The following is a 23,872-nucleotide window of genomic DNA, read 5'->3' on the forward strand; positions in this document are numbered from 1 at the left end:
GGATACAAAATTCGATCATACGGAACCATAATTCGGAATATCTGTAACCGGTTCCACGGTGGCCCTATGGCTCTATTGATGTTGTTTTGAGTGCCATTGGTCATATTTCGTTGAGTAGATATGATTTGATATGTTGCTTGGTATGTTTATGAGCGATATCAAGTTTGACCATACAGAACCATAATCCGGAATACCCGGAACCGGTTTTACGGTAGCCATATGGCTCTGTGATAGTCGTTTTGAGTTCCCTTGATCATATTTCGTTGAGTAGATGTGATTTGATATGTTGCTCGGTATGGTTATGAGCGATATCGAATTTGACCTTACAGAACCATAAACCGGAATATCCGAAACCGTTTCTACGGTACGCATATGGCTCTATAGTTGTTTTTTTGAATGCCATTGGTCATACTTCGTCGAGTAGATGTGATTTGATATGTCGCTTGGTATGGTTATGAGCGATATCAAATCTGACCATATGGAACCATAATCCGGAATATCCGGAAACGGTTTTACGGTGGCCATATGGCTCTGTGGACGTCGTTTTGAGTGCCATTTGTCATATTTCGTCAAGTAGATGTGATTTTATATGTCGCTTGATATAATTAAGTGAGATTTCAAATTTGACCATGTGGAACCATAATCCGGAATATCAGGACCGGTTTTACGATGGCCATACAGCTCTGTGGACGTCGCTTTGAGTGCCATTGGTCATATTTCGTCAAGTAGATGTTATTTTATATGTTCCTTGATATTGTTATATCAGATAATAAATTTAACCATATGGAACCATAATCCGGAACATCCGGAACCGATTCCATGGTAGGCATGTGATCTTATGAATGTTCTCTATCATTTCCAGGAGTTCCACGAAATAAATCAATATGTTGTTGCGATGATATGTAAGATATATGATAAAGATTGAAAAAAAACACCCCCGTGCCACGGAGACCAACCAGCCCAGGGCTGAAAGTCTCCTTAATAAAGATATAAAAAAAAAACCCCCGTGCCAACACATTCTTGAATATATAGAAAAGATGAAGGGTCCTGGGGAAGAGTACCACCCATCAAATATTAGAACCACTCACCGGAATGATGTAAAAAAAAAAGTAATTTTAATCGGCCATGGCATCTCTGAGGTACAAATTTTTGAAAATAAAAAGTTTGTCCCTGACTTTTACGGGTTAACTCGTAAAATCCCGGGATAAACTTTGTCTCTCAGAGGTGCCCTATCCGATTAAATAGATTTTTTTTAACATCATTCCGGTGAGTGGTTCTTACACCTGTTAGATGGTTCTCCTCTCAGGCCCTTCCGTCTTTGTTATATATTCATGAATATGTTGGTACGGGGGTGTTTTTTTCAATCTTCTTCATATAATTATCTTACTTATCATTACGATAACATGCCTACCCTGGAATCGTTTCGGATGTTCCGGACCATGGCCAAATTTGATACCATTCATGACCATATAAAGAGACATATCAATTCACATCTACTCGACGAAATATGACCAATGGCACTGTAAATTACTATCAAGTAGATGCATGTTTTCTCCATTCGGTATATGACAGTTGCTTTGGGTCTGTCTATAAAATACACAGATCGTTTAATAGAGAATTTAGAACCACCGTTCCCCGTGAAGACATCCATTCATACAAATGTTAAATGCTTAATATGGATACAAATACATACATATGTTAAAGAATTGTACATCATACAAATGTTAAAGACAAGTTTTTTGCACTCGGCCATGGACAACGATCAACATGTGAAGATCGCCTCTCAAAGCCTTCAACCGGACGTGGACTCCGGGAATACTGAAACAACTGGCTTAGTGGGGACTCTCCGGGAACATCATGCATTTCCTACAGAATTTCCTTATGAAAAGAACCTTTTAAGTGACAATTGGGAATCACTGCTCGAGGATAGCCAGCGAGGAAACTGGGGTACCACAAGGTTCATTCCTTGCCGTGACGCTCTTCTTAGTGGCCATGAACAGCATCTTCGACCAGCTACCATCCTGGTGTACGCGGATGACATCATCTTAGTATTTCCAGGTAAAAGTCCCCTTCTTCTAAGAAGGAAATTGCAGGCAGCAGTAAACGCCGTGTTCCGTTGGACCGATTCAGTCGGATTCCACCTTTCTGCAGAAAAAAAGCGTGCGCACTCACATCTGCAAATCAAGGCAACCGATCACAATCAACAGCCAACCAATTCCTTATAAGAAGTACGACTTGACAACCGACTCAGCTTCTTGGAGCACCTGAAAGATGTCAATATACATAAGCTGAGTTCTACATACAACAATGCGATCCGAACCGTATCCAGTTTGTTGCCTTCGACACCTGCAGGTGCTTCCTTTCGCTCACGTAGTTACCAGCACGGTGTGCAAACGAGCAGTAAGTTACATGAAGATGACATCCGGGAATTACGAGACAACCCTCATCACAGAGGCCAACAGACTATTGAATCGATTCTTCAACTGTAGCCTTCCACCCATATCCGAACTTCATCGCTGCAGTCCAAGAAGTTGGAGCCTACCTGAGATTCAAACCGACAATCATATTAGGAGCAAGTTCAGAGCTGGAGACAATTCACTAGTTCTAAAGAAATCGGTCACTGAATGGCTGAACAAGAAATATAGCGGACATTGCATTCGCTACACTGACGGTTCAAAAAGTTCCCTCGGCTTAGGCATTGGGATAACGGGTCCTAATCTCTGGGCTTCCCATTGTATACCTGATCTTTGTTTGGTTTTTACTGCCGAAGCCCACGGCAGTACTCATTGCATCCACTACACCGTCAGCAAAACCGCTCCTGATTTTATCGGACTCAGCCAGTGTTATTTCTGCTCTCTCTTCTGTACGCTCTCGTCACCCATGGATTCAGGCCATACAGGACTATTCCTTGCCTAACACCGTATTTGCATAGATACCTGGCCACTATGAGATAAATGGGAATGACGAAGCGGACCATCTAGCAGCCTCCGGATTAACAGCGAACCATTTCATGAATGAAGTCCCCAGCCACGATACCAAATTGTGGCTCAATTCTGTCTTTCACAACTCTTGGTCAACTATCTGGAATAATCGCACGACACTGATCTTACGCAAGGTCAAAGGATGCATCCACAGATGTGAGGACCTCCCTGATCACAGAGAACAAAAGGTAATATACCGACTTCACACCGGCCACACCAGAATCTCACACTCATATACACACTAAAAAAATCTGAATTTTACTGGTGATGTAAACATCCATGCATGCAAACATTCATGCATGTAAACTTCCTTTTCACGTAAACTAGCAGCTTGCAAGAAATGTTGCAAACAAAGGTGGAAAGTTGCATACAATATATGGAATAAATTAGGTCTCTGAAGCAGAGAAGAGAGTGAAGGTTACATTTTATGATAACGCAACAGGCAGATGTTTTCCCTATCAGAAGACGGTACTTTAAATATTGAACAAAATGTTGGTCTTAGCAGCGCCGGTGGTGTAGTGGTAAGCGTGATTACCTCTCATCCCAGCAGGCCTGGGTTCAATCCCAGTCGGCGCCGCCGGAATGTTCTGAGGCATAACATCTCTGATCACGCTTTCCTTCGGAAGGGAAGTACGTTAAAGCGTGTTCGTAGAATGATGCAAAATAAACGTTTGGTTTCCAATAAGTAGGTGCTTAGTACAACATTAATTGAAAATTAGGAGGATTCAGTTATTGAATTTCAAAGTCAGAGCAAAAGCTCGTATACAGGTACTCCACCTGTTCAATGTTCTGATAGTAAACATCATAGTTAAGGAACACCGGGGCAAGTTGAAACGGTGCGTGTATCTCTTAGCGGAAGTGAATATTCACTGTAATTATTTTTGTGAGGCATTGCGAGGCGCAGACTACTATATTAAAAATAATCTCAGTGATTATTCACTTCCGCTAAGAAATATATCTACCGTGTCATTGTAGTTTGCTTAACTATTATTTCCCGGAAAAAAGTGATCGTTAGAGTCCATTTATTTTGCATAAATAACTTTTCCGCGTTTCGTATTAGGGGCTGTTCATTAACTTCGTAGATAGTTTTGGGATTCTTGGCCTCTCCCTTCCCCTGAAGACAAGTAATTTTTTTGATTTGTATGCCCCCCCCCCCCTCTCTAAACTGTCTACGTAGTTAATGAACAACTTGCTGACTTGCTCCTGCTTACTGCAGGACCAAGCGCCACGCCGTCCGAAGTGGTAATGAGCAGAGGCAGTAGTAGTTAAATTTACGTTTATTTGCTGGTTTTTTAAGTTTAAACATTTGGTTTTCCATTTCAATTGGTTAGCCTATGGCTCTTCAACTTTGTTCTAGTTAATAGGTTGTTCTAATGTGATGATTGCGTTTAGCGCTAATTGACAGGATACCCTTTTATGGGATTGTTTTCGTTTGAATTTAAAAATTCGATAACCTACCCACTTGAGCACAGGAACCTACCTAACTATTTAAACTAGGTTGCCAAATCACGAATCATCTGGTGGTTTGATCACAGACAGGCGACTCTGAACCTTTTCAGCGTGGAAGTCTTTCACTCCTCGAGTGTTTGAAGACCAGCCAGGTGGTGAATCTCAGAATTACAAGTTCGCGGTGGACTGTTAAGGATCATTCTGAGGATCTTGTTTTGGATCCTCTGAAGCTTTAGGTGGTGTAACTTAGCACAACTCTTCCAGATTGACATACCATACTCAATAGCCGGCAGAATGATCTGCTTGTAGACAGCAAGCTTGTTTTTGAGGTACAGGATGGACTTCCTGTTTATCAGAGGGTAGAGCGTCCTGATCAAGATGTTACACTTGGTGGATGTCTTGTCCACATGGGATCGGAATAGCAATTTACTTTCGAGGGTGAGACCAAGGTAGACTACTTCAGTTGACCATTCAATGGTAGTGCTATCAAGATGAACCTTGACGTTAGCAGGTGGAACAAGCCGAGGCGAGTGTGGAAACAGAATGGTTTGTGTTTTAGCTGCATTGATACAATGCTTTCAGCTCTTGAAATAGTCGGACAGAACATCCAGGCCTGATTGTAGTTTACTCGCCAGAGCACGGATCACTCGACCCTTATGGAGGTGTCATCTGCGAACATTGACAGGATACCACCACCCGGCAGGGGAGGAACGTCTGACGTGAAAATGTTCAATAGGATAGGCCTAAGCAGGCCAACCTGAGGGACCCCCTGCATCAAAGTTGAACGTATCAGAGGGGACATTGTTCAAGTAGACCTGGAATGATCTGCCCGACAAGTAGCTTTTGATGATCTTCACGAGGTAGATCGGAAAGTTGTATCGATGCAGTTTTGACACTAGGCCATCATGCCAGACATTGTCGAACGCCTTTTCGACGTCCAACAATGCCATGGTAGATGTATTGGAAACAGACTTATTCCGCTTGATGATGTTAGTAATCCGTGCGAGTTGGTAGATGGTAGAGTGGCCTTTTCTAGACCCGAATTGCTTTTTGAGAAAGATGTTATTATCATTTGAAATCATCGGCAGACGGTTGAGTATCAACTTTTCGAAAAGCTTTGAGATGGAGGACAAGAGGCTGATGGGGCGATAGCTTTTGGCATTGGTAGGATCTTTGCCAGGCTTGTGTATTGGAATCACTTTGGCTAACTTCCAGCATGCAGCTCCAAACATTTGTTGAAGATAACGGTAAGATGGTTGAAGAAGTTGAGGTTGACTGCACCATCCATACTCGCGGCCTTCATGTTTGAGTGCTTCTAACAGCTGCTATCACCTCATCAGCCGATATTCTCCTATCATCATGCACTACTACGGGGGTGTCAGCGACTCTAGACATTGCCTCCAGTACGGCAGGCTCATGGGGGCTCACCATGATTTGGCCAATATTATGTGAAATCACAAAATGCTGGCCAAAAGCGGAGGGATCGGTATCGACTTATTTTTCAAAATTTTGGTCATGTTCCATGATGGGTTTGCACAATCTGGGAGAGAGCTAATCTTGTTGGCAAAATCGTTATTTCTGAGTTCCACCATATGACTCACCTGTCTGGATGCTGGTACGTGTTGCTCCGTGGCACGGGATATCGCCTCTTCGATGGTTTGCAGACACCGATCGACTTCTTCGAACGACTCCGGTAGGACGTCGTAGTCGATTGCTGTGTCCACACAGCGCTGGTACTGCTGCCAGTGACGGCTATGTCGATGTGCCATTCGTTGAGATAGTCAAAAAACTCGATGTTTTTGCTCTTCAAGGAGCAAGCATTTCAATTTACAATCTTGAAGGCTTCACGGTCCATACTTAGTGACAATGGACAGGGCAGCATGTAGCTGTTCAGATCGAGTCTTGCAGATGCGCATGATGATGATGACCCCGGTCACAAGTTCCTCTGAGGTGAACGGAGAATCGTCGATAGGCTCACCTGAGACAGCACCAGCGTATGATAAACCAGGTGCGGTCGATGAACCTGGAATCGGTTGGGCCGCAGCAGCAGCGAGACGATGGTGAATTGTCCATCTGTTGGGAAACATTTGTATATTCGCAGGATTGGCTTGTTCGTTGTTGAGCGGAAGTGGGACTAGGTTCGGAACATGTCGACGGGGCTGGAGAGCTGGGTACTGATCTTCCGTGAGTATGGGAGGCGAATGACGATTACGGAGGTGACCGGAAGTTGATTGTTGATTGTAGCCTTCCGACGAATATTCATAAACTCCTCTCTCTTGGGACATCCACGATTGGAGGGTTGGTGGTTTCCCCCGCAGTTGGCACACGGTGGCTCGATGTCATCATCTTGGTCATAGGACGCAGTTGAGTGAGTTCCAGCACCATGGCCATATGAGAGGCAGTTTATACAATGCGTTACATCACGATGTTGGGGTTTGTTATGCTCCCAACTGATGATGACCTGAAACAGGTCCCGGATTTTGGATCTCAGAGCCGCAAGACTGGTAGATGGAGTGCGCTTGGAGAGTTGTTCGAGAACGGTTGTTTGTTTGCTCCGCTGTGTATTTTTATTTTATTTTATTTTTTAGTTCGAGCTGCTTTGCACCGTTGAGATTTTCGAGGGTTCTGTGTCACGGGTAGATAGTTTAATTTGCAAAGGTTTGTGCAGATGTTTTACCCCCTGTTGCTTATGTGCTTGGTGTGCTCTCGCTTCCCTTTGTTGTCGGTGTGACTCGACCGCGCTAATCTATTGTTAAGTTTTTGCGATGAGCATTGCTTTTGTGCACAGAGTGATTTGAGGGGGAGAGGGGAAAGAATAAAGTGACCTTGTTTGAGCTAGGCCTGCGGCTGATAAGTGATGGAGGTGCCAGCCAAGAGGAATTCAACTATAGGGGGTGGATAGATTTGTAAAGTTGAATATGTGTGATGTCGTGATCCTATCGAACAAGCAGGTTTGCCTCTCGGTTGATAAGATTTGATGCGTAGTAGGTGTGTGCTAGTTTAATTTTTTTGTAAATTTTTCAGTCGCGTATCATCCATGTGCTGCACTTTGATTGTATTAAGGTTTTATTTATTAAGGTTCATTAACAATGTTTTATTGTATTTTATGATGTACGATATCGATTTTGAACGAGCGAGAAAAATTGTCGGATTAGGTATGGATTACAAAAGCATTACTTTCAGTAGAATATGACTTTTGATCGACCCAGGTTCAAACACATGTTTGAGCCTTGCTGCAAAAAAGATATTAAGATCTATCCCAAGCCATTATTGTAGAAAATCGTATCAGCTAGAACTCAGGTGTAATGGCACGGAAAAACTAATAAGTAAATTAAAATTTGACGTATGGTTGATCCGGTTTGAAGAACATTGTTAACTGCTTTCGGGGGCGTCGTTTTATTTGATTAGCTTTTTACCCGGGCTTGATATATTATCAGTCGTGGTGTGATGTACATGGCTCGGTGAATTTAGAGCAACCGTTTTTGCTTACTGAGCACCCATGCCCCTTTACATTACTTCTTTGATAAACCATGCTTTAAAAGTTCGCATCACTTTCCTTGAACAATGTTAAAAAGTAAATCGAAACATTGAACGTCGCGTGAAAGTGGAATTTAATCAAGGACTAAATACTTTTTCGTAGCTTTTAGTTTTCGGATTTGAAAGATCGTCGGTTGCAGGCTTGCTTACTGAGCAGAAAAACGCGGTCCCAGGCCCTTTTATATTAAAGAGATTTATAGTAAAATCACTTTTGTATAGTGTATGAGGGGCTCGGTGGCCTTAGAGCAACCGTTTTTGCTTACTGAGCAGAACATCATGAGTCTAATCTCAGGCCCATCCACATTCAAGATTCGTCAATCGATTTATTTGATAATGTAGCCAAAGATGAATACTAAGATGAAACTGTCGGAAAAAAAACTTTCTATTTTAGTGTCTTCTTTCACGGTCCCTTTCATCCAATGAGAACCCCCCGTATTCAAGGTAATTTTGTGGTTTTGCTGCCCCCTCGGAAGAGATGAAATTTTGCGCTCATTTTTATCAAAACAATCACACCAAAATCAGAGATGTCCCATTTTTTAATTACTCGATTAACAACTAATTGATTATTTTTTGTTCGCTGTGCTGCCATTTTTCCACCAGAGAGAGTGCAGCACATGTTTGAAACGATCGGTGATGATCCTGTGGAGATGTTAATGCTTATATCGGCATGATCTAACCTATTATAAATAGTTTACTTTTCGGTTCGTTAATCGATTAAACGATTATTCGAATGAAAATCAAACATCACTAGATGAATGTGAAACGTCATTTCAAATATAAGGCCGTTCATAAATAATGATACAATTTGAAAGGGACCGGGGCTAATCACAAAATACGTCTCCATGGTAACTGAAATAAACACGAGTGTTCACCGGTTGATGTAACTACATGGTAATAACAGCAACTCGATGCTTGAAAAGGAGCTCGTCTGCCTAGTGGCAAACGTTTTTGCTTACTGAGCAGAAGACCGTGGGTTCAATCCCAAGTTCTTTCGCGTTATATGAACGTTAGGACATCAATTCAGATTATCTTTTACCAAAACGAACCCAGCTGCAAACCAAACCCTCTTACCCAACATCCCAGTGATTCCTCTTGGAAGTGCAGAGGTGTTCTAGGCTTCCATCAAAGCGAGTGTCACGTCAACACATTCCTAACCCTTCCTTTCTTGACCTGTGTTCGGGTGCGGCTGGCGCTGGTATTGCCTAGTTTGAGATCACCAGTTTTTACACATTGAGGATGATTGCTAGTCCCAAGCATCATCTATTGGTTCTCTGTGTAATTACAGCTGGTCTGGCAATAACAGAGTAGCAACCGTGGGCGGTCAATCATGCCCATGCTCATGCTCAGAACAGCAAGACTGGTGGATCCCTTCGTGAATTGCACCATGAACAACTGATCACGGAAGCTGGTGTTTTGGTTGGAACGCCGGTTCATCGGGTACACTGCCTCAGGCTTGAGCCCATATCGCTCCACCTCGGATTTCACCGCAGCCGCTTCGAACGACGGTAATCCACGCAAAACCACCTTCAGTGGCTTGCTCGGTGGCAGATCATGGGTGAAGAAGTCCACGTTGTTGTCCTTCAGGAAACATGTTATTTGTTTGTACTCCTCCAGGCTGGAGCACAAGATTTTGGTACCGATGCTGCAAAGCTTGAAGCGAGGCAGCAGCTTGTGTTTTGCCAGTTTGGCACCCAGCTTGGCAACATCCTTCACCGGCGTGAAAACGGGGGAATCCGCTCTCGTCTTGCAATAAGCACGGCGTCACCATCGCCATTTTTTCCGGTAGTACTGGGAGTACCCGCTTTCCGGCGTCATCCTGCGACGCGCTGGGCTTGATTAGCACCTTCTTTGAAGGGCCCGCTGCTGTCTCATTGGCACGTTTACGCACCATTTGATTCGTGTTTGCAAGTTCAAGTAAACTTGCCAGAACGCGAAAAGGTGGCGACACTTTCACGGCGCAACGCGACAGCACAAAACGAAATAAAATCGAAAAAAGATCTCGAGCGAAAATACGGACTAAACAGCTCAACAGTTGAGCAAAGAATGATGAGCAGAGGCATGACAGCAGTGCTGTTTTATATCTTTTCAGAACGACGTGCTACCAAGTGGTACTCGATCATGACGACTGGGTTTGAGAAAAACGTTTATTTCATGAAAACAATGATAAAATTATCATTTGTAAATTTTCAAAAGTTTTATTGCGGAAAATTTGAAAAAAAAATTATTTATTGCAGCAGAATTGTAACGTAATATCCTATCGATAAGCATATTCGGATTTTAATTTCATCTATAAATGACAAAGATACAAGCGTTCAAAATCTAACACTATTTAATCATACATGTTTTTTTGATTTGCACCTCAGCATAGTCGACAAAGACGTAGTTTTACGTCAAAAGTCTGATAATTTAAACTTAAATTTAACTTTGCAAATTTTAAATTTCAGAAATCCATTGAAATTTCGTTAAGATTCTGTAATTTGAATTTGGGGTCAAATTGAACCCATGGTACAGACAACGTAAGTATTTCAATAAAAAACAATTTCAATAAATTTCTTTTCATGGTTTTTAGAGCAGATTTCATCTAATATTACAGAGCTCCGGTGGATGCAGCTAGTTACGAAAGAATTAGTAAAATCTTTTGACAAATAAAAAAGCTACAGCCTTTTAAATTGGCCTGTACGTAGTTTACAGACAACCTATCTTGAAAGATGGCTACTATGATCATATTTTTGGATGATAATATTTACTAAAGAGGGTCTAGTATAAGAGAAGAGCGGACTGGCTGGTTTTGAGCCAAACAAACTGTTAAAGCCAGAGCCAATCGAGCAACGCCTATCTTGATTGCATTGGGAGTCCCAGACAACCAGAATGCACGTATATTCAAAGTTGTTTCTGCGATTTACAAACATATATACAAACAAACAAATCGTATAGAATGCAAAAAATGGCTTATACGTACAAAAGTGGAGGCCATATACGTGCAAATTTTAATTCCTTTTTAAACGAGTTGATTTAACGTTATATACGATTTAATCTGTAATAACAAACTCAATTTGGAAAGTCTTACGATGTAATCCGATTTCATTTGTGATACAGTACGATGTAAAACTGGTTCTTCGTATGTAAGTCGGAAATTTGCATTCTATACGATTTAACTTAAACATAATGCGATGTATGCTATTCTTATATTCGATGTTGACTTAAACTGTAGCAATTTACGAAACTGTCTGTACATTGTTATACGACTTCTGGTTGTCTGGGGTGTTACTAGAATACAGATCTCAGCTAAATTTATGTTTGTAAGCCAAGATCTCGGCAAAATTACCGTTTGTTAACTGAATCTCGGCAAATTTTTCACTGAGATCCAGCAAAATAGATTGCCGAGCTGCTCGGCAAAAAAATCTAATTGTGTAGGTTACCAAGGCAGTTTATTTTGAATCCGCTCCTCTCTTATACTAGACCCTCCCTAATATTTACTAGAACTCCGCAGTTTGTTTTACACCTGGGACAAGGACATATTATTTTATTATTAGCAGTCTAATAAATTCAAGGTGTGTGCCCTATGACTTTTTACATTCTGATTAATTTTGTGTTGGCAAAACTATGGTAGAATCAAGATAATCCGATTCTACACAATAACGTGTCCAGTTGGCTTATTTTTTCGATCAAATATCCATTTCGCCATTTATCATTTGGCCAACGTTTTTCCATGTAATTTTATGTTCAACCTGAATTTTAACAGTATTTTTGAAATTTCATTTACATTTTTCTAAACAATCCTAAACCTTATTATAACAAAAAAAAAATTATCACAAACTCAAGCAATAATAATCCAATGTTAAATCAAACATAACTTTCTTTCACAGGTATGCACCATTCTGCCGAATCACTGGAGATCGAACAAAACGTTACCCATTGCCTTCAAAGTGGTGGCTCTAGGAGATGTCGGTGATGGAACGATGGTAACTGTGACGGCAGGCAACGATGAGAACTTTTGCGGAGAACTTCGGAACTGCACAGCTATCATGAAAAATCAGGTGGCAAAGTTCAACGATCTACGCTTTGTTGGACGCTCGGGCAGAGGTAGGTGGATTTTTTTTTAAATCTCTCTATCCAACGGTTTACGTGAGAGTTTGATGACAGATTATGATTCAAACTAGCAACAAAAGGGTTACCACTGGAGTAGTCGTGAAGGATTCACTGATCCCCTCATGGACATTCTTCATCAAAATTTATTGTACGCTAGATGCCAACAGAGATTATCACTTCCATTATTGCTTTCACGAGAATGTTCCACTTTAAATTCACCCCTTGTCTATTTCGGCGTTTTTTTTTTTTGTTGCTTTCATTTAAATCTGACTGACTTTCCCCGGCACTAAACAAGGGATTATAAATTGTAAACAGTAGCTTCTTTTTTTTTCGGCTTGTCAGGTCACCTCCTGGAGCGTTCTTAATTTTAATTTCCGGGAATTAAAACTTTTTTCCGCTCCTTTCCGTTACCAGCATAGCTGGACCGTTAAAAGCACAATGCGTTTCCTCCCTTTTCGGTTGATGTTTTTTTTTTGTTTTCAATCCTGTTGCAGAGCGGCAAAAAAAAAACATATTTCAAGAAAGTAGGCGAAAATGAGCAGCATCTTCGCGGGGCAATTAGACAATGAACAATAAGTAGCTGGTCGTGTCCGTTGGTTTTCCCCCATGAGGAATACAAGTGAGAGAGCGATTTGCAGTCGGCTTTCGTGGATGGCCGGTCAAATTGGGGGAGAGTCTTGATAATTTAAATTTTAATTATTTCTCCTTCATGCACTTTTGCAGAACCGGTAGACCAAGCGGATTGTAAACGCTTGGGACAGAACTGATGAGTTCAGAATTTATGGAGGGGATCATCTTAAAGTTGGGTGACAAATGAAGGCAAACACTGAATCAATTTGTATCCTTCTCATGCTAACCAACGGTTTCGTCCAACACGTCAGGAGTGTCAAGGAATTTAATAATTCTTCACTAATGAGTAGTGAAGAAGTGAACCACCATTAGCTATGGAGCATACGAGAGCAAGAGTGTTCCTGTGTTAGGAATTAAGTTTCCATCTTGTCGTGATCTACTACAGCGTGCTAACGTCTTCTTTACAGAATCTAGAGGGGCTCTTTGCACAGCGAATTATAAATTAACGCAAAGTTTTATCTCTAATGCCTGTCAGGGTGAACAGTGAAGGGGTTAAATGAACAAATATGTAAATACAACACTAATGCTTCAATTATTTCTCAGTGAGACGGTAGTTCTAGCTGGTTATAGAACTTGCACAACAGTCAACAACACAATTTCTCAAAATGTGCTATCGCACATACTTTACAATTCTTGATTATAGTAAATGTATAGCTGGACTTCCTTTACGTTCGTTTCCAATCCGGATGTAGGATTTTTTTCAGGCGTGGAAATATGTAGACTTGTCTGGATTATCATTTTGGAAGATCTCAATTAACATCTGTGAAAGCGCTTAAGCAACACTCAGTTGTGGGCGCGTTCAGTTCTAGTTGGGGACGAACATATTAACCCGAAGAAGAAGACATTGAAACAAATTCCTACGAGTGAAAATACTTTCACGAAAGTGACTGCATTTCTTCCTACTTTAATGAAAGGAACGCGGCCCCGACCGAACGGAATAGACGATGATCCATGGATCGGGGTACGATTTCCGAGAGCTCTAACACATTGCTTTCATTAAAATTCATAAAACATCTTCTAATTTATCTTCCTCTAACCAGCCGTATACCGACGACGGCTTACAAAGTTGGGACCACACGGGCAACAGAGGAGCATCAGTAGCACTTTGTTGAGCCGGGAAGTTTTACGTCTGCCAGGTCTACCACAGGGTTGATATCTTTACTGGAAGAGAATTTTTACCTGCGCCAATGGGATCGCGTTGGATGGGATGGAAAGGGGCCTGAGAAGGCAGTTGGATTTATTTGCCTTGGATGAAAGGAGAACGCGTGCGGGTTTGTTTCACCTCTTAATTTAGGTACTCTGTGAGCCTAGGGGAGGTTTATCCGCAAATAAACATAATTAATATCCTCTCGGAAATTATTAGGCTCTTTTGAAGACTAACTTTCATGAGTTCGCTGATTAGTGTATGAGTACGGTTTTTTTTTACGAACGGTTAGTATCCTACAAAGATGTATCGTACCAAACTTCAAGAAATGTTTTCATTCACTTGAACATTTCATGAGGAAGTTTCTCGTTGGAAACGTTTTTTTTTATCTTTGAAGTTCTTTAGGAAACCACGTCATGTCGAGTTTGCAACCCTTTTGCCTCATCACGAGAAAAGAACATTCTCCTTCGCGCTGACGTTCTACAAATTACATATATTAAAATCAACCTTCAAAGGATATCCCTCTTCTTGCTTTTGGTTTTTCAAATAGGGGTACTTTTTCCCCAAACTGAAAGAAAACTAATCCGCTCTGAATTATTCACACATCGACTAACCCAAAACTCGAATGCGTTTCATCATGTTGTTTACCTACCATCGCTCATTGCTTCTGTCTCGATACAAACATGCAGAGGTTAGATGTAATCTTTTGAGAAGGTGGTACTGAATGTGAGTTCTTTGCATACCTGTGCGCAAAGGGTTTGGTATGATATCCTAATTTTCCTGGGGTGGGCTTTTATGGTGACATGACAAACAGGATAGGAGCTCCAGTCAGGGGCTGTCCTATTACGAAGACAGTTTTTTGGAGATTTAATGCCTCCTTTTCTCTAGGCATCACACAAATTTTCGAGGCTTTGAATGGACCGATATCTACATGGCTTATGGGGATGGGTGCCAGCGTAGGGAGGGGGACGGTCGTGAACTTTTGCCGCCCCTCCATTAATTTTTTAGATTCCTACGTCAACTACGCATTTAAAGCTAGCACTACCGTTTATAAGGACTCTTTTGTTTTGATTTTGGTAGCGATTGTTCCAGCACTATTTGTTAGTTTATTTGATACTAAGCTGCAAATTAATTAATTTTCAGTTAAGGGAAGAATATATCACCCGCTTGTTTAAATATTCTGAGCACCAGATGCATAATAAATTAAAATAACCACTGCCCCAACAATCCCACCTATTGACCGTTAAGCAATATAACACGGCTAATATACACACTTAGAAAAAATGTAATTTTACACGTGACGGAATCCATTTTTGACCTAAAGGATGAGCCGTAAACAAAAATGTCATGTAAAATTTAGTGCTCCGAGACTGGAAAGTTCCGGAATTATATCCTATAACATATGTGGAGCTTGAACATCAAAAGTTGAAACTTTTTTGGTTTTTGAAGTGTTATACATGGACATCGATCTGTCAACGTATGTATAACAGATTTCAAAAGACCCAGATAACCGAGAGACTATTCAACGTTGCTCGGTATTTTGTTATTTTACTTTAAACGACATTCTACAACTACTCAATGTATCTTTGAAACACTGTTTTTCACGCTTAAATTTACACCAGCTTTGAAACGAAAACATTTGAAATTCCCCTTTTTTATAGGTTGGCTAGCAGCAAATTATTGTATTTAAGTTATTTTCACTGATTTTTTAAAGACATTCATTAATTCATTCATCAATCACTTCTAATGTCAGTTCGCACGTTGAGAGTTAATTTCATTAATATGGAGCTGTTCACGCAAGCACTTTAAGAGGGTAGTTTAGACTGACTCCAAATGCTTGTTGAATAGCAGCCAAGCGAAACTGTCAAACTGCCGTCAAAAATTTGAATTGGCAAGGCAAATCAACCAAAATAACGGACATTTCTCGCGTCATTTTTCAAATAGACCAATGTAACAAATGTAAACAAATCGAGTTAAGCGATACAAACTATTGCTCTTCTATCATTGTATGTGATACAAAAACATCCATCCAAATTTACTTTCATTTATTTAAGATAATCATTGATCGAAAATTGTCCAATGTACAATTTGAAATGATTGGTACATGATTGTTACTTCGGTCATTCGGACTGCCTAACATGATTGGTGCTCATTTTCCAAAGGCGGGGCCAGTCTAAAGTTAGGTACTACACGGGAAAAAAAGAGTTCCCATATTCGTGAACCACAGCCGTGAACCATAGTTCACGGTGTATATTTGAGAAAATTTTGTTCTGAATAGCTGGCCGTGATTTTTAGTTCACGGTCCGTTCCCGTTTTCGGGAACGGATTTTTTTCCAAGTATACTCTGAAATCTGTGAAAGGGAATCTAGTATCATGTAGACAAAACGTACAATGTAACACTCATTGATTATGTCATTGAGAAAAATCGTCCAATGTAACATGTCCGATGTACAACTCGACTTGTCAAAACGTCCTATGTGGTTTTTTCTATGTTGTAGCATGAAATTCAAAGTAAAATTGTGATTTTACCGTTTCTTTTGAATTTTCAACGTTATTATACACTTGCTACATTAAAAATAGTATTGCAAAATGTATTATTTTTAAACAGTTAAAATAATAATCTGTCGAACTTCAACTTCGGTTTTCTCAAAATGGTGGATATTAGACCTGTTCATTTTAAACGAAATGTTCGGAATGTAACGGGTCAACCGTGATTACTGTTCGTCATGTTAATTTGTACTTCTGTGTAAATTTTCAGCAAAATCGGTGATGATTTTGAGGTGCTTCAAGTTAATTTTATGTTTTTAAGGTAATTTACGGCTTACAATATTTGTATCTCGAGACTTAAATAACGAAAACTGCTGTAACAACTTTCATAGCAAAGTTTAATGTGTCATGTATCAACTTTGTGACCAAAGGTTGACTATTAGAAGTGATTTTATTGAAGTTTGACTTAGTTTCATGCTCGAAGATATCTTAAAAAGCGAAGAATTTTAAAGTATTTGTTCTACGAATTTTCCACCCGTATGATATAAAAATGTGTAGTGTACGGCATAATGTTCCTCATATTGTTCTAGAAATTTCATTCCAACATAGTTTTCGTGTTTATTTCATAGATTGAGAGATAAAAATCAGAAAAGAGGCCGTTTTAGCTAAAATTCACAAGACAACAGAACCAATAAAAGTCAACATACATAGAACATAGTTGCATTGCTTTTCAATGACGACCGATGACTGTTTCATTGATATATGATTTTTTCATAAATATGAATCCTCAGTAGACGTGTTTTTTTATCAAAGGCAAGTGTCACTCGAGCCATTCAAAATATTCGTTATTTTATAAATTGCTGTTATGGTTCGAGTGACACTTGCCTTTGATAAAAAAACACGTCTACTGAGGATTCATATTTATGAAAAAATCATATATCAATGATTTGTAATCACGGTTGACCCGTTACATTCCGAACATTTCAATTAAAATGAACAGGTCTACTGGATATGTTACATTGGTCTATTTGAAAAGTGACGCGAGATTTGTGGACTCTATAAGCCGTGGCCTTAAACTTTATGAAGTAACGAAAATTTTGATATACGATGCAGCCATTCCATAGCAAAAAGATATAGTGGTTCTCAGAATTTCGTAAAAATTGGTAGTTTTGTTCCTTGCCCGTATGTTTTGGGTGGATTTCAAAGATCAAAATGTCAAATGATAGGTAACTTAAATTACTTTTTAGGAAAAATATAATCATTAAAAAAATTAAGATTTTGTATTGAAAACATTGATTTTTTTTGCATTAATTTCTTTGCACAGGCTCAATTGAATAAGCTTTACAGAGCCAAGTTATCATTTGCGTTAAACATAATAAATGTCGTAAATCTAGAGTTAAAGGAATCGAACCTATTACTCGCGGTCGTCTCGAGGTTAGTAGAGATTTACAGTTTTATGGATGGGGAGAGGGAGAAGAGGGTTTGAGTTATGATTTACGATAAAAATATTTCATTATTCGTTAAACATGAACTTATTCCTATTCAATTTGGTATCCGCAGTGTAATTATACAATTATTACAGAAACAAACATTGAAAAAACCACACTAACAAAACAAAAACTAAACACAAGGTTAGTCAATCTTACAATCTAAGGTTAATATTATTAAAGAAAACATATATAAGTTTCATTAACCCCTGATCGCGTCTACCCAAAATATCTCGAACTGGAACATTAGGTTGTCTACCTCGAGCCCGAAGGGAATCGTATAGTTCAGATCTGACTCCGCGATGCTTAGCACAAGACCAAGACCAAATAATGTGATCGGCGTCCTTGTAACCTTGTCCACATTCACAGAGATTGCTGTCCCCCAGCCCAACACGGAACAAGTGAGCGTTTAACGAGTAGTGATTGGACAAGAGGCGAGACATCATACGAATAATGTCTCGACCCACATCCAACACCTTTTTTTTTTTTTTTTGACAGGAGGGGAATTTCACACCTTTAACACGGCACGCCACTGTCGTTGTAATTCCGAAACTATGTGGGTGAACGTAGTCATCACCGCGCTCCAGTTTTCGGTGGTAGCACACATCCTACACACTTAGAAAAATTAATGTAAATTTAGGTGCTCTGAGACTGACATATACGAGCGTCAATTTTGACATAAAATTAAGTCATAATAGGCGCGAAATTCAGTTCAATCAAACGTACTTTCGAACTTTTCAGTCTCGGAGCACTTAATTTTACAGGAAATGTTGGTTTACGTCTCATCTTTTGTGTCAAAAATGGATTCCGTCACGTGTATGATTAGGTATTTCTAAGTGTCGAGGAACGATGGTATCCGGACTGGTATCCGCTCCACATATCGCTAGCATAGCGCTCGATACTAGCTCGAAGCGTGGACAGGCGAACACAACGTGTTCGGCGGTCTCCTCGACGCCAGCACACGTGGGGCAGATGGGAGTACTTGCATGTCCGAACCTATGCAGGTAGCTCCTAAAGCAGCCATGGCCTGACAGGAACTGTGTCAGGTGGAAGTTTACTTCCCCATGGCGCCTGTTGACCCAGCTTAATACGGAAGGTATCAGGCGGTAAGTCCACCTCCCCTTTGTGGAGTTTTCCCACTCCGATTGCCATCTCACGGTCGACACAACTCGCGCGTTGTTGCGCACCTCTCGAACGGTTCTCGCGTCATAGCACACCACATCCTCCTTAATGATAAGGCTGATTGGCATCATCCCTGCTATGAAACAGACGGCCTCTCTCGAGATAGTGCGGTATGCACTGGCCACCCTCAAGCACATTAGCCTGTGTGTGCTCTCTAATTTCCGCCTGTGGCAGTCAATATCCAGTACCGCAGCCCACGCAGGGCCGCCGTATCTGAGGATAGATACTACGACCCCAGTGAGGAGCCTGCGCTTACTGGCATTCACTGCCGAGCTGGTTGACATCATACGGGATAATGCCCCCACAGCCATAGACGCTCTCTTGCAGGCGTACTCGACGTGGCAGCCGAAGCTGAGCTTATCATCGAGTATAACCCCCAAGAGTTTCAGAGAGCGCACAGACCTAATTGTGCTTCCGCTGACTGTCAACGTCGCATGCTGTACTGACATGCGATTGTTGACTACGATCACTTCCGTCTTGTGATGGGCAAGCTCCAGTTTCCTGGTTCTCATCCATTCCTCCACAAGCTTGTCGCAGTGAGCCGCTGTCAGCTCTACCTCCTCGAGGGATTCCCCGTAGACTATCAGCGTGACATCGTCGGTAAAACCTACAATTTTCACGCCTACCGGGAATTTTATCCTCAACAGTCCATCGTACATAACACCGGGCCCAGGATGGAGCCTTGTGGCACTCCTGCGGTGACTCTAACACATTTTTCGCCATCTTCTGTGTCGTACGTCAACACACGATTCTGGAAGTAGCTTTCCAGAATCTTATACAGCCCTCCGGGAATTTGGAGCTGGTGTAGCGAGCGGGCTATCGCTCCCCAGCACGCACTGTTGAACGCGTTCTTCACATCTAAGGTTACCACCGCGCAGTAACGAATGCCCCTTCGTTTCCGGTGGACCACCTCTGTCGTCTGGATGACGTCGCGGATGGCATCCACCGTGGATCTGCCCTTACGCTGCTTGACAGGCCGTCTACACCTTCGGTGTAGGCTGACAACCTGTTGAGAATGACCCTCTCAAGCAGTTTCCCAGTGGTGTCCAGCAAACAAATGGGCCTGTATGCTGACGGGTCCCCAGGGGGTTTTCCTGGCTTCCGGAGCAGCACCAGCCTCTGCCGCTTCCACGCATCTGGGAAGATGCCTACGTGCAGACAGGTCTGAAAAACAGAACGGAACATGTCTGGATTTCCCGCAACGGCCGCCCTCAGAGCCACAACCGGGATCCCATCTGGGCCCGGGGCCTTGCCCACCACCAGCGACTTGGCAATACCGCTAAGTTCACTGTTCGTCACTCTAGACACTTCTCCCTGATCCGCGCCTGGGATCCGCGGCCAGGAGTCTACGTCCCTACGCGGGAACAGGAACCCAACGATCGGAGCCAGTACCGCTGGTGATCTCTCCGGGGGTGCCGTCACGTCGCGTTTGACCACATCCAACCCCTTGAACCAAGGACTCTTCGACACCTTAGGGATGATCGAATATAGCCATCGTCCCAAACTCCCTTCACTCCACTTATTCTGCCAGCTGACGAGTGACTGTTGACGATAAATGAAGACAAATTCATCGTAGGTGATTTGTCGATCGTAAATATCGCCTTTCATAGCGCCCACCTTAGCAAGTGAGTCCGTCATCTCATTGTCCGGAATTGAGCAATGAGATGGGACCACAGGAGTGGAACTTTGGATCAGAAAGTGGCTCCACTTGTCATTTGCGAACACTAGCGCACCTAGCGGTAGAAGGCATCTTCTGCCTGCAGTTGAGATAGGCAGCATGCTATAATAGTGTGAGTGCACATAGAAAGCACGTGTGGAACGCTACCACAACACATCGCTTGTTGAGCAGAAAAACGAACACTTTTTGATTCACCGATTTGTTTGCACTTCTCCTTCTGTTCTGTGATGGGACCCATGCAAAGGTGATGACAAAAGATCTTAAAGATAAAGCACTTAGAAGCTCTCGTATTTTCATGAGAAAAAAAGAGGAGTGCTTTACCGGCCTCATACAGCGAACAGCCTCGACAGAACTGAGACTATCCGTAAAAATAAAATATTGATCTGGTGGAAGTGAGGCGATCGTTTCTAGCGTATAGTATATAGCCGCCAGCTCAGCAATATATACGGAACAGGGAGCATTCGAGAGAAGATGCCTACGTCCAGACAGGTCTGAAAAACAGAACGGAACATGTCTCCCTGATCCGCGCCTGGGATCCGCGGCCAGGAGTCTACGTCCCTCCGCGGGAACAGGAACCCAACGATCGGAGCCAGTACTGCTGGTGATCTCTCCGGGGGTGCCGTCACGTCGCGGGTCTTTGCCATGACCACATCCAACCCCTTGAACCAAGGACTCTTCGACACCTTAGGGATGATCGAATATAGCCATCGTCCCAAACTCGCTCCATTTATTCTGCTAGCTGACGAGAGACTGTTGACGATAAATGAAGACAAATTCATCGTAGGTGATTTGTCGATCGTAAATATCGCCTTTCATAGCGCCCACCTTAGCAAGTGAGTCCGTCATCTCATTGCCCGGAATCGAGCAATGAGATGGGACCCATGCAAAGGTGATGACAAAAGATCTTAAAGATAAAGCACTTAGAAGCTCTCGTATTTTCATGAGAAAATACGAGGAGTGCTTTACCGGCCTCATACAGCGAACAGCCTCGACAGAACTGAGACTATCCGTAAAAATAAAATATTGATCTAGTGGAAGTGAAGCGATCGTTTCTAGCGTATAGTATATAGCCGCCAGCTCAGCAATATATAGGGAACAGGGATCTTGAAGCATTCGAGAGGCGCTATGAAATTCGTTATAAATACCAAAACCAGCGGACGCCTCTATTAATGATCCATCTGTGAAGAACGATCTTGCGGAATCAACATGGCCAAACTTTACAGCATAAATTGACGGAACAATCATGAAACGATGATGTTCTGGGATCCCACGAATCTACCGCGTCATGGATACATCAAAACTAACTGAATTACCGAATTTGGAGAAGCATAAACGATGAGGATTATGCTGTGAAGGGCTGACATCTTTTGTTATGTACACGTAGTACAATGACATAAAACGAGTTTGAGGGTTCAGCTCAAGAAGCTTTTCAAAGTTTTCGATTACCAGTGGGTTCATAACTTCACAACGGGTGAGGAGCCTGAAGGACAATTCCGAAAACCGATCCGATAGTGGCAACATGCCCGCCAACACTTCTAGACTCATCATATGAGTCAAGTGCATCCATCCTAACGCGATGCGAAGACAACGATACTGGATACGTTCCAGTTTGATGATGTGAGTTTTAGCCACCGACTGGAAGCAAAAACTACCGTATTCTAAAACCGATAAAATCGTTGTCCGGTACACGTTCCGGTAGTTTTTCGGAGAAAATTGATCTTTTGTTGGCATTTTCGTCTCAGATACTCAGTGTGGGATCGCCAGGTGCATTTGGAATCGAACTAGACCCCAAGATATTTGAAGGACATGAAATGAGTGATCGGCTACCCAAAAGTTGAAGCTTCGGTTGTGCTGGGATATGCTCCCTAGAAAAAACCGACCAACTCCGTTTTCTCCGAGGAGAATTCGATACCTAGCTCGATAGCCCAAGTAGACAAATTATCTAAGGTATCCTGTAAGGGTCCTTGCAGGTCGACCCCTTTGGACCCTGTCATAGACACTCTCTGGCGGCGTCATTATCCGTACATTGCAAAACTGCGTGATCGATGTCATCGTAACCGTTTCCACACCGACTGATGTTGCTGTCCACGAGGTTTATTCTGTTGAGATACGCATCTAGCGAGTAGTGGTTGGACTTAACGACTTAAGTTCAAGCCTTTAAACCACACTCTCGAAGGATTATTAGGAATAATTGACTGTAACCACCGTCCAAGATTTCCATTGTCCCAATCGGTTTGCCAACTCGAAAGGGTACTCTGACACACTAAATGGTAAAATTCATCGTGTGGAGTCCGCCTTCTCATTGCCTGAGATTGAGCAATGTGAGGGGACCCATACAAAGGTAATCATATATGATCTTTTGACCAGCCCACTCATCTGCTCCCTTACCTTTGAAAGGAAATAAGATGAGTGCCTACTTGGTTTCATCGACCGAATAGCCTCGATCGAACTGAGACTATCCGAGAAGATGAAGTAATGGTCTGCGGGCATGTTGGAAATCATCCCCAATGCGAAGTTGATTGCTGCCAGCTCGGAACAAGGTTCCTGGAGTTTGCGGAAGGCGCTAGAGTATTCAATGAAGACACCAAAGTCAGTGGATCCACTGAGACGAGACTTGTCTGTAAAATATCTGTTCACGAAATTGACGTGTTGGTACTTTTCAATAAAAATACGCGGGATAATAATAGGTCGAAGTTAATCGCGAATCCCATCAGTTGCTTGTTTCATGGTCAGATCATATTGAATTGAGGAACTGCGATTGGTGAAGTGAGCACGGTCTGGAGTGTAACAAGGAAGACACATATAAGACGATATGTAGTGGTGGTAGATTCTCATAAATCGAGATTTTGTGTTCAGCCCAAGAATTTCTTCAAAATTTGCAATTATAAGTGTGTTCATCACTCCGCATTTGATTAGTATTCTGAGAGAGAGAGAGCTGCCACAAACGGTTCTGGAGGGGTGTTACTCCTGCCAGAACCTCGAGACTCATGTTATGCGTTGAGTGCATACAGCCGAGAGCAATACGTAAACAACGATATTGAATTCGTTCCAATTTTTATTAGATTACATTTTCTTGCCGAGAGAAAGCAGAAAGAGCCGTACTCTAGAACAGAGAGAATTGCTGTTTTAATAAAGCGTTATGAGGTCTCCCGGATGAGCACCCCACAATGTGCCGCAAATTGAACGGAGAAAGTTGGTCCTCTGCTGA

At 42.0% G+C, this 23,872-nt stretch overlaps 1 protein-coding gene across 1 annotated transcript in view; it reads left to right on the forward strand.

Annotated features, from left to right (window-relative positions):
• RunxB (Runt related B) overlaps positions 1–23,872 on the forward strand; it is a 170,287-nt gene that overhangs the window by 3,269 nt on the left and 143,146 nt on the right. Inside the window, exon 2 of the mRNA XM_065230996.1 lies at positions 11,834–12,050. Within this exon, the coding sequence (XP_065087068.1) occupies positions 11,834–12,050 (217 nt within the window). The remainder of the gene's footprint in view (positions 1–11,833; positions 12,051–23,872) is intronic.

The sequence above is a fragment of the Ochlerotatus camptorhynchus genome, unplaced genomic scaffold (genome assembly GCF_037179485.1).
Source record: "Ochlerotatus camptorhynchus isolate MF236.1 unplaced genomic scaffold, CSIRO-AGI_Acam_v1.1 ptg000336l, whole genome shotgun sequence".
Classification (NCBI taxonomy): domain Eukaryota; kingdom Metazoa; phylum Arthropoda; class Insecta; order Diptera; family Culicidae; genus Ochlerotatus; species Ochlerotatus camptorhynchus.